Source organism: Mytilus edulis, chromosome 10, assembly GCF_963676685.1.
Source record: "Mytilus edulis chromosome 10, xbMytEdul2.2, whole genome shotgun sequence".
In the NCBI taxonomy this organism is placed as follows: Eukaryota; Metazoa; Mollusca; class Bivalvia; order Mytilida; family Mytilidae; genus Mytilus; species Mytilus edulis.
In genome coordinates this window covers 21,205,296-21,217,425 of record NC_092353.1, presented here as the reverse complement: position 1 = coordinate 21,217,425, position 12,130 = coordinate 21,205,296, and the positions used below count along the sequence as shown (strand labels likewise).

At 32.3% G+C, this 12,130-nt stretch overlaps 1 protein-coding gene across 1 annotated transcript; it reads left to right on the top strand.

Moving 5' to 3' along the window:
• The first annotated feature begins 3,907 nt into the window (after window positions 1-3,907).
• LOC139490612 (superoxide dismutase [Mn], mitochondrial-like) lies at window positions 3,908-12,130 on the top strand. The gene is made up of 4 exons (XM_071277504.1): window positions 3,908-4,019; window positions 8,506-8,711; window positions 10,069-10,365; window positions 11,342-12,130. The coding sequence occupies exons 1-4, from the start codon at window positions 3,988-3,990 to the stop codon at window positions 11,491-11,493; spliced, it is 687 nt and encodes a 228-aa protein (XP_071133605.1). The 5' UTR covers window positions 3,908-3,987; the 3' UTR covers window positions 11,494-12,130.

Sequence of the window (12,130 nt, the reverse complement as noted above, 5' to 3'; positions counted from 1 at the left end):
ACGGAAGCGTATTCAGGACGTAAAAATTAAATTGGCAATACACCTTTTTAAAGTCAAAATTTGCAAATCTTAAATTTTGACTTTGACTCGAAATTTTAACTTTCAAATCTCGAAATTTTGACTTTTTAAAATCTTGAAACTATATGACTTTAAACTAATTTCGACTCTTTTACGAAACAAAAATTCAAATTTAATAGTTTTAAAAATTTCGCTTTTGAAAGTTATGGTGGTATGAAGTCTAAATTAAAGATGATAGAATTTCTTCATACTTTTCCAAAACGAAGTATATAAATAGATAGATGCTTTATTTCCATAAAATGGGCTCACAAGGAGCATAATATAATATCATTGTAATATTCTTATTTTACAAATATAATAAACAATACAGTATACATAGTTACAAACACAAATAAGAAACAACAGTATATATATTGATATATGGAAAATTATAGGTCACCGCGCATTTTCCCAAGCTACAGCTTGTGACAAAATAAAACAAACATTTTGTATAGTTTATATACAGGAAAAAACATCATTATGTGATTAGAAGCTAAACTAAAGGATAGAATTGTAAAATAGCATAGTCGAAGATAACTGTTAGACTTGAAATGCTTTGAGAATATCAAACTGAGAAAAGATAGGGTCACCGTGCGTTTTTCCCGGCTAAAATACAAATTAACAAAAAGTCCATCTAGATTCCTTCAGAAAATGTACTATTTCAGAGTTACCTCCTCTTAAAATGCCAATTCAACAACATTAAGAATCAAGCAAAATATAATCTACACTTAAAATTAATTGATATTTATAATTAAGTAAAAATCTTATAAATTTGTTTTTTTAAATGCAAATTCACAATTGTTATCTGCATTTCTGCATCAAAATTTGCTAATTTGATTGAAAATCTGGACCTTAGATTCTCTGATTTTTGCAATCCAAGATGGCGAAAGACACCCGATGATACCACCTAGAAATTTCTACTTTAAACTTTGATGTTAGTAATCAAACACAATTTGACACTTTAAGAAGGAGGGGACATGGACGCATGTTATCAAAGCGTTACCCACACATTATTAAAGCGTTACCCACACATTTTAGCTATATGTTTTTAGACATTGGTTTTGTTCATAGATTAGATAGGTACTTGGCCATGAGGACAGGACAATTTTTTCTCTCTCCAAAAATCAGTTGTATATATTTTTTATGATTTCCGTAATTTCGATTATTTTCGTGTTTTATTGGATATCATGAACATAAAGTACTAGAAATAACTTGTATTTGCAATTCACTATCAATTTTAAGTTATTATTAACAGCGGTCACTCTATATACTATATAAAGCGAGATGAACAACGATAATCTTTAATTACCAAAACGTGCAATACAATAGTGTAGTCGTCAAGGAGAGACTCACAGCTTTAGTCATATCCACACAGTCCCAGTTATGTAAGCGAATCTATTATATTTACTATTACAGAAGAAAGCTTAATCACATTTGCAATCACAATTTTCAAAGGATCATTGTTTGATTCGATAAGAAAACTTTAATTAATATGGCTGATAAGGATTTTTAGTAGTGTTGTGCAGAAAGTTGAAAAGTGAAAACTGTCAATTCAATTGAAATTAGTGTCAACGAAAAACTAGTCCTGGTAAAATGTGTCTTATGTAGTGGACACTTGGTCTTTTATATACAAGAGGGGCGAAAGATACCTTAATATACGGTATTTTCTCGTGGTGAAAAGACGAACGGTTGCCTACAATTGCTTACATTTTCTTAATATGAACCCCGCCACATTATTTATGTATGTGCCTGTCCCAAGTCAGGAGCCTGTAATTCAGTGGTTGTCGTTTGTTTATGTGTTAAATATTTGTTTTTCGTTCATTTTTTCATAAAAATAAGGCCGTTAGTTTTCTCGTTTGAATTGCTTTACATTGTCATATCGGGGCCTTTTGTAGCTGACTATGCGGTATGGGCTTTGCTCATTGTTGAAGGTCGTACTGTAACCTATAGTTGTTAATGTCTGTGTCATTTTGGTCTCTTGTGGACAGTTGCCTCATTGGCAATCATACCACATCTTCTTTTTTTTTTATATTTGGTGGCTAGTTGTCTCAATAACCTACTTTCGAACTGCATACCACATCTCCTTATTTTATACAATTTGCTAGAAAAATGACGATGGCATAGATTTCCAGGATTTCTATCCGATGTCAATTATGAAAGGTGACATATTTATCACATTGAAAGTATCCCGCGGCATACATTGTGTGTATACCTAAAAGTTCTTTTCCGGAAAGAAAATCTTTTAGATGTATATTACGTAGACATTCCAATTATTTTTCCAAAAGTTCCAAGAGGAATAGATAGTTATTATCTGGATACAATACCAAATGGCTACCCAAAAACCAATTTATTGACGGAACTTTCAATAATGCGTTCACTGTTTTTATTTTTGTTCAACTTTTTCTTTGTGCTTACTATTAAATAGAGCACAGCATGCAGTTATGATAGTAAGTTAACAAAAATCCAGTTGTTATCTCTTAGGTTGAAACAGAGGGTCCGGGAACACAGTACGAATATAGTCCCGGACCTAGTGTAGACAGTGTGTTCTTGCCATTTTTATACCCTTTCCAAATGTATTTCTCTGTCATGTTTTTAAATACCTTAAACGTAGTGATTTGGTCCAGCAGAAATTATACAGGATAATAGTCAGTATTCCAAAAGCTGTCAAAAAATTCAAGACCCCCTTAAAACAAAAATTGTTCATATTTTGAGTTAGAGCTGATGAAGAGTTCTATTATTTCGATATAATATGTCTCAAAAGTAGTGCATCACACTGTTAAAATTCTATTGAGAACGCTCTGGTGGGATTTTTTTGAAATTTCCATTTATTGTCTAAAAGAAATGCACTACGAAATAACTGGAAATTGAAAAATAACTGCGTTATCGGGCCATAAACATATATAATACATGTATTATATGTCTCTGGTTGAAGTGCAATCTAATTAAAATATTGATCTCTGATTACGTTATACTGTAATCAGAGATCAATATTTTAATTAGATTGGTTGAATATGTATTATAACGTAATCAGAGATCAATACTTTAATTAGATTGGTTGAAGTGATGTCGCTAATAAGGCCGCAACATTTTAATAAGAGTTGATGAAATAAATAGAAGTTTTTGTATAATTTTTACTGGACTTTTGTAATATTAGACATGTTCTACATAATATATAACAATAAACTAAAAGAAAGAAATTTTATTTATTTATCCATGTAACCAAAACAAGTAGAAGTATTGCCATTTACATCCTAATGCGGACATTTTTCGTCTTCCTTTTCTACTTCCAAGGCTTTTCAGATATATTACATTAAGGATAATTAGTATGGTATCTTTTTGAAGGTGAGAAAACATAGAATGTTTAGAACAAAATTTTCAAAAATAGGAATAATTATTCGAAATCTTAAGAGCCTAACATGCTGTCTTTAGTATAAAATTAACCCCCCCCCCAAAAAAAAAAAAAAGAAAGAAAAGAAGACAATAACCGACAGCCACATGTGCCAAATGCACATTGTACTTTACATGGACTATACCATACATTTACAAAGTCAAGATAAATTTAACATGAGATCTATTTCAGATAAAATTTATTTCCTTTGATTTAAATCTGCATTATTTTCATGCATCTAGAGATTTAATTGCGGTGGTCCTGTTTGTAGACATGCAAAAAGAACAATGAATAAATAAACATACAATTGGTATAAAAATTTAAAAGAATAGAAAAAAGGAACGACCAATCTAGGATCATCTAACATGTCTAATTTTTTAGACATCTTACAGTTACTCAACTTACTGTATCACCTTCGAAATTTTTGTTATAGATTCCGAATCAAAAACCTTACCTTACCGTGTTAGATCCCGATATTATAGTTTCGAGAGTTCAAGGTCAATCAAGGCTGTGTGGCGAAGTCAGAGCAAACTATTTGAAAAATGCTTTCTTCTTCAGCAACAGTTTTAAGGAGGTGACAGTTGTATATTGACCATGCATTAGATACAATAATCATTTGTGTTGCATACAATAATGATTTCGAACACAGTTACTTGTCATAAATTGATTGCAATTAGTTTTTTCAGTGTTTTACACCACTTAACACACCTCAGACATAGACCATGTCTGAGGTGTGTTTCCTAGCAACTTGTACAATGTATACAGAAATGATAGACCAACAAAAAACAAAAATCAAAGCCATGGTGGTGTTCTAATAGCTATCACCAAAGAGTTTATTAGTTCTGAAATTGTAGAACTAAAAACAGATTGTGAAATAGTATGGGCAGAAATAAACATCTCTGGCACAAAAAAGATCTGTGTTGGTAGTTACTATAGACCCCCATCAGATAAAGGTACATCTCTGGAACAACTCAACATCTCCTTAAATAGACTAGATAATACAACAACCACAAATATATGGTTAGGAGGGGACTTTAATCTTGGACACATAGACTGGTCAATACCAGCATTCATCTTAGGCAAACCAGATGCTAAACAACATCAGCTGTTACTAGACATAATATCAAATCATAACTTGCACCAAGCCACAGACAAACCAACACGTAAAGACAGAATATTAGATCTCATTCTTGTAAACAATCCAACTAGTATAAACAAACTCAACACTTTACCACCTATTGGCTCAACGGATCACAATATAGTTTATGTAGAAATGGACACATGGCTTAAAAGAGTAAGAGAAACACCAAGAAAAATACTTAAATATAAAGAGGCAAACTGGAACAACATGAAAAATGACCTTACTACAACACTTAATACCATCAATAATATATATGACTCGAGTGATGCAGATACACTATGGAACACCTTCAAACGATCTTCTCAAATCAATAGAGTCAAATGTACCTCAAAATATGCTCACATACAAGCATAGACTACCATGGATAAACAACAACCTTAGAAAACTCATTAACAAGAAAAATAAGTGTTATAAAAACAGAAATAAAAATCCTTCCAAATACAAGAAACTAAAACAAACAGTTCAAAAAGAACAAAGGAAGGCATACTGGAACTACATAGAACAAATTATTTGTGATTTACCAATCAATGAACCGGACCAACATCAGTCCACAAACACAAAACCAAAAAAGCTATTTCAGTTCATCAAAAGCACTAGAAATGATAATGCAGGAATTGCACCTCTGAAAAAAGAAGGTGTACTTGTTACAGACACTACTGAAAAAGCAGACATTCTCAACCAACAATTTCAGTCAGTATTTACTAAGGAACCACCATCTAATATTCCTGACAAGGGTCCAAGCCCATACACAAAAATGCCAGATATAAACATCACTACACCAGGTATCGAAAAATTGCTACATAAACTAAATCCACACAAAGCAAGTGGTCCAGATAACATCAGTGGACGTGTATTAAAAGAACTAAAAGCACAAATAGCACCCATACTTACCACCATATTTACCAAATCTCTGGAATCGGGAAAAACACCAAAAGACTGGAAACATGCAATTGTTGCACCAGCATTTAAAAAGGGTGAACGATACAAGGCTGAAAATTATAGACCGATTTCACTCACTTGTATTTGTTGTAAGTTGATGGAACATATAGTGACAAGTAACATCATGAACTATTTAGAGGCAAATAACATTCTTTACGACCTCCAACATGGTTTTCGAAAATCCAGATCATGCGAATCACAACTTATTCAATTTATACAAGAACTTCATAACAACAACAGCAAAAATATACAAACAGACCTGATTATTATGGATTTTGCCAAGGCCTTTGATAAGGTTCCCCACAAACGTCTACTCTATAAACTAAAATACTATGGCATTCGAGGTAACACTCTAAACTGGATTCAGGCTTTCTTATCAGACCGTACGCAAACAGTGGTAATAGATGGAATAACATCAAATACAGCACCAGTAACATCAGGTGTCCCCCAAGGAACTGTCCTTGGGCCTATACTCTTTTTAATATACATTAATGATTTTCCAGAATACCTGGAACACAGCAAACTACGACTCTTCGCTGATGACAGTATTATATACCGAGAAATAACATGTCAACAAGACTGCACAAATTTACAAAAAGATCTTAACGCAGCAGCGAAATGGGAGGCTGATTGGCTCATGGCCTTCCATCCTGGAAAATGCACTATCTTAACCATCACACAAAAAAACCAACCATTTAAACACAATTACATCCTTCATAACCATACTTTAGAACTAGTAACATCTGCAAAATATCTTGGTGTAACCCTACAGTCTAACTTAAAATGGAACATTCACTACAACAACATCGTATCAAATGCAAATAAATCTCTTGGCTTTCTTAGGCGAAACTTAAAAATTTCTAACTCCAGTATCAAATCCCGTGCTTACCAATCAATAGTGAGACCAAAACTTGAATATGCCTGTAGTCTATGGGATCCACACACAGCAGATTATAAAAATAAGCTAGAAATGGTACAGAGGCGTGCGGCCCGATATGTATGTAACAATTACCACAACACCAGTAGTGTTACATCCATGTTAAACGAACTACAATGGCCCTCACTCAGTGAGCGCCGCCTCAAAACCAGACTTATCATGTTCTACAAGGTCATCCATGGACTCATTGCAATCCCATCACTAGTCCTCATACCATCAGATACTAGAACAAGAAAATTACATACTCAAACATTTCGGCAAATATCCACCTCTAAAGACAGCTACAAATGGTCATTCTTTCCGCAAACAATCATTCAATGGAACATGTTGCCACAAGTTGTGGTAGCAAGTCAAACCATTGAAATTTACAGAGATCAGTTGACACCAACTGTTCTCCACAACATAATTTAATTCTATAAATAACAATGTACATATTTTTTAATCACTTGTTGTTTTCTTTCATGTAAATATCACCAAGTATTCTACTAAGTTAAAGATAAATTTTTGTTCATATTTTTTAATCATATACTCCGCGCATGCAACAGTTCGTAATCTTCAATAATAATGAAGCTGTAACTGTATATCAGAAGAAGAAGAAGAAAATTTTAGAATTTTATAGTCTTGCCTCAAACTGTACTCAAAATGTTCTGTTATCTTAAAAATGCATAAAATTGAGAATGGAAATGGTGAATGTGTCTGATAAACTGTAAATTGAGGATTTTTCTCAAAATTGCAAAATTTAAATAGCATTTTAGTCTAAAATGACAAAATCACAATAATAAATTAAAGGCAGTGTCTGCGCGTACCCGCATGCGGGTACGAATAGTAAAACTGCCGTTCATAGGCTATGCGTACCCACATCCGGTTTTATAATGAAATGCCATCGGATTGGGAATAAAACGTGAAATATATACAGAATGTGTCGCAATTAGTGAATAAATTGATTAAAACTACTCAGAAGTTTTATTAATATTTATATATGGGTAAGTGAACAGTTTTTATTTCAGTTCATAAAATTTTTAACATTCTTAAAACGGAGAAGTCTAGAGTGATATACATGTGGGGAAGACATTTCATATGTATCATGAATAAGAACAGTCGATTAATTTTATACATTTAAAGATTAACAGAAAACATTTTTCATGTATTCATGGAGGCAAAAAAATCCAAACAAAATCGATAGGAAAAAGGCCTATTACAAGGTATTTGTTTAAAAGTGTAGTTTTAATTCGAATTTGCCGCATTTCATTCATTAGTCAAGTCTGAGACTACTATGTGTCAAGTTTTTATTTTATTCCGAATACTTCTAGTTTTCCTATTTTAAACCGTTCTTAACAGAAAGGATATGCCTACTTTTAGTAGACATTCCAAATGGAATGTCCTTTCCTCTTTAAACTTGGCGTGACTAAAGATGGACAAAACCTGATTGCAAGGGAAGCAAAATGTTTATTTGAGCATCTTCTGTTTTACATTTTACTAAAAGATTATTTTTAAATCTCATATGATCTCATATGGGAATTTTTCAAATTCCGTAAAATTTATTTTTTCTAATTTGCATTTACATTTTATAATAGTATTAATTTTTATCATGTTTCAAATTCTATTTACAGGGACTGTACAGTTTCATTTTCCATCAGTGTGCATTTAATTTGCAATGTTTATAATGCATTATTATTATTAAATAAATACAATTTGGAAATATCATTTTTTATACTCTTCACTCTTTCTACACGAAATCCCAATATTATCGATAATTTCCGCTTATATTTCACGTTTCATTCCCGATCCGATGACATTTTTGTATAAAACCGGATGTGGGTACGCGCAGCCTACTGGTGGTAATTTGACTATTCGTACCCGCATGCGGGTACGCGCAGAGTCGCAGACACTGCCTAAATTAAATGCAAGCAATAATTTCTGAATTTACAGTACTGGTACCAATTAGCTTTATTCATTGCTTCTGGTTTGAAATGAAGTTAAATGTGGATCTGAACTTCAAGGTTGTATTATGTATATAATACTATTATTATTTTATATATTCAGTGTCCTGACAAAGGCTGCTGGATATGGAACAGCTGTAACTTGTAACAGAACCAAACACACCCTGCCTGACTTGCCATATGATTACAATGCCTTGGAGCCATATGTTTCTGCCGAAATCATGCAGTTGCATCATTCAAAACACCACAATACCTATGTTAACAACTTAAATGTGGCTGAAGAAAAGTTAGCTGAAGCTGTGGCAAAAAGTAAAAGAATTATCACATTTTATTTGTATTTAAAAGTAACTCACAGCAAGTATATAAAAAAGAAGTTGCGGTATGATTGCCAATAAGACAACCCTTCACAATGAAACCAAATGACACAGAAATTAAAAACTATAGGTCACCATATTGCCTTCAACAATGAACAAGGCCTATCTTATTGCATCTAAAAGCGCATGTCCTTTGACACAGAGAGACAAAGAATTGATAAAAACTGTTGCTGCATGTAACTGAATCTGAAACACATACAAATGATTTTGATACTTTTAAACTAAAAGTTAAAAGGACCAATGCAAGACTTCAAATTTTGATTGCCTGCTTACGATTGAAAAACCGTATAGCAGGTTATTTTCGTGGGGGTGCAAATTTTCCCGGATAGAACATACAAAATCTTGCAGATTTTATTGGATATCTCAAGGTGCCACAATCAGGACAAAAGTATTCCCAAGTTCAAAAACGACAGCCTTTATCAAATTGGCAAAAATATCTCAGACTTTTATTAGATTGCCAATATTAAATACCAAAGACAATGACAGTCTTTTGTGGCTTATTAAATCATAGATCTGTGGCACATTTCTGTTGTATTTTTATCAGCAACTACTAGTCATTGATATATAGGAACTAGCTTCTTCTCATACAGCCATACTCTGTGATTTGTACAAGTTCCTTCTATATATTTGATTTCCCGTTTTCCTGGAAACTCAAATCTTTTAAAATCTTCTTGAACTTATATGGAAATTTTCAACACATTTTATGCAACAACTTCAACTAGATAGCATGTCTTGTTGTATATATAGCATCACGTTTCATCTTGTTATATCATACTCATACCTGTCAACTGACCCGTATTCTGCGGGTGTGACCCTAGATTTTCACAATTCTGAGGGATCACCCGGGACATGCAAAATTACTTAACCAAAAAAACATGCATTGATGTTTTGGTATCTTTGATATACATTATAAGAAAATGTACCATAAATACTAAAATTCAGCTCGAAAAAGTTCGCACGCGTTATGACCTGAGATTTGATTCTTCAATGCAGGTCATGACCTGCATTTTCATCGTCACAGGTTGACAGGTATGATCATACTATGCATCACTTTGAGGTTTCTTCTCTAAGAGAGCAAAAGCTCAAGCTACATGTTGTTTTTAACACTGTTCATATAACTTTTGTCTCACTTGCAACCAATTTTCTAGAAAACATGTAAATCAAGCAAACTTTGAACTTTGTTTTCTATATACTTTTGTTCAAATGTATAAGTATATATATTTATATTGAAGCATCAAATTCCTGTTTTTTATCTGATCAGATTTTTAACACATACATTACTTTCGTTGTAGATAATGTCAATCAGATTATCCAATTACAACCAGCTTTGAAATTTAATGGAGGAGGGCATTTGAATCATTCAATATTCTGGGAAGTGTTAAGTCCAAGTGGAGGAGGGCTTCCCTCAGGGGATTTGAAGGAAATGATAATTCGTGATTTTGACTCGTTTGATAAAATGAAGAAACAAGTTTCTGATGCAGCAGTAGCAGTCCAGGGATCAGGATGGTCATGGCTAGGGTATAATCCAGTCAGTGGTAGATTGAGAATTGCAGCCTGTGCTAATCAAGACCCTCTACTACCCACTACAGGTACATACCAACAGGGGTCAGATTACTGTAAATTCAGAAATTCTTGCGTGCATTTACTATTGTGATTTTGTAATTTTAGACTAAATGGGATTTTAATTTTTGCGATAGTGAGAAAAATCCTGTTTAATTCATAAACAAAATCCTGTTAATTCATGTATACAAAATTTCAAAATGAGAGTTTTAATCATTTTTCGCCATAATAAAAACATTGCAATAATTTCTGAATTTACAGTACTAAACAGTCAGTAATACACAGAAAATTTGATCATTTTATTTGTCCAATCGAATACAGTCTTTATGTTATTGAGCAAAATAACCACAAGAGTTGAAATATCTCCAGTATCTTATGTCATATAAAACAAAATTCTGCGTAGTTCAGGCTACTTTATTTTGACATTTTCACAGAAATTCAGAACCATCTGAATAAGTGACAAGAAGAAATCACTACTTGTTTAGAATAACAATTTGTTGACTATACAATTGAAATGATTAAAAAAAACTATTAATCAATGAAGTAACCAAGATGGATCAAGTTGGGGGATAAAAAGCTTTTGTCAAGTCCATATTAAAAGTTTAATACCAGCAAATAAATAAAAACAATTTTCTCCGAAATTGTAATGGATTATGTGTTGCAAAACCTATCAGAAAAAAGTAACCCTCAAGACTATACACATATTATACAAAATTTGTGAATGTTCTAGACTAGTATCTGGATCTTTTTAATCATAAACATTATTAGCACACCTATAATTCTCATACATACATATAGGTAAATGGAGTTTTACTCCTTAGAAAAGAAGCTTAAATCATGCTTATATGTATTATTTTTTTTTATTTGGTGAAATTATTTTAGGAAGAGAAACTATTGGGGGTATGGGCCCTCTCTTTCGAAGTGACCCCATTATATTTCATCTAAAAGAAATGATACACAGAAGGTAAGAAGGTAGTGTATTGATGATGTATTTTCTATTTTTAGGTTTGATTCCATTATTTGGTATTGATGTCTGGGAGCATGCCTACTATTTACAGTACAAGAATGTCAGACCAGATTATGTTAGTGCCATTTGGAATATTGTTAATTGGGAAAATGTTGCTGCAAGACTTCAGGAGGCTAAAATGGAAAACTAAATGTTTTACTTTGTAAACTATCTTGATAAGTGGGCATTTGTTGTTGTTGTATTTAACAGAAAAAGTTTCTTGATATGATGAAAACAGGAAAGATTTATAGACAGTATATTATAGATGACTTTATATTAATGAACTAATTATGTAAATAATCAGGAATTAAAGTGCTAGTCATTCAGCAGTTAATGCCTATTGTTCAATAAACTTAAAATGTATGTATAATTGAATGTGTTCTGATTTAGTTTTATTCCAATGCAAACTTAAAGAACATTTTTGTATGCAGTGTATTGTTCAGCTATTTTCCTTGAATATATTTTTGTTGATTTCTGTCCTTGGACAACAAAGAATCTTTAATGATTAAAAAAAGACAACAACAATTAAATAAAGTGTAGGCTAATATACACTTAACATAGTGTGTTCAGCTACTCATATAGAATGTAATACATATGCTGCTTTAGTATACTATTTCAAATATATGGGATTGTACAAACACATTCAGTTTACATTGGTCTGAATGTAAAGAATTTATGTTATAGATGTTAATTGATGAGCTTTAACTTTAAGAGCATTTATTGTGAACTTTTGAGTGTGGTATTATGTGAATTTGATTTTTAATGACCGAATAAATTTTGCAAATATA

Excerpts from the sequence above, each read along its gene's own strand:
- LOC139490612 (XM_071277504.1), top strand. The coding sequence starts at position 3,988 with ATGCTTTCTTCTTCAGCAACAGTTTTAAGGAG. Across the intron at positions 8,712-10,068 it reads AGCTGAAGCTGTGGCAAAAA|ATAATGTCAATCAGATTATC; the intron begins GTAAAAGAATTA and ends CTTTCGTTGTAG. Across the intron at positions 10,366-11,341 it reads CCCTCTACTACCCACTACAG|GTTTGATTCCATTATTTGGT; the intron begins GTACATACCAAC and ends TTCTATTTTTAG.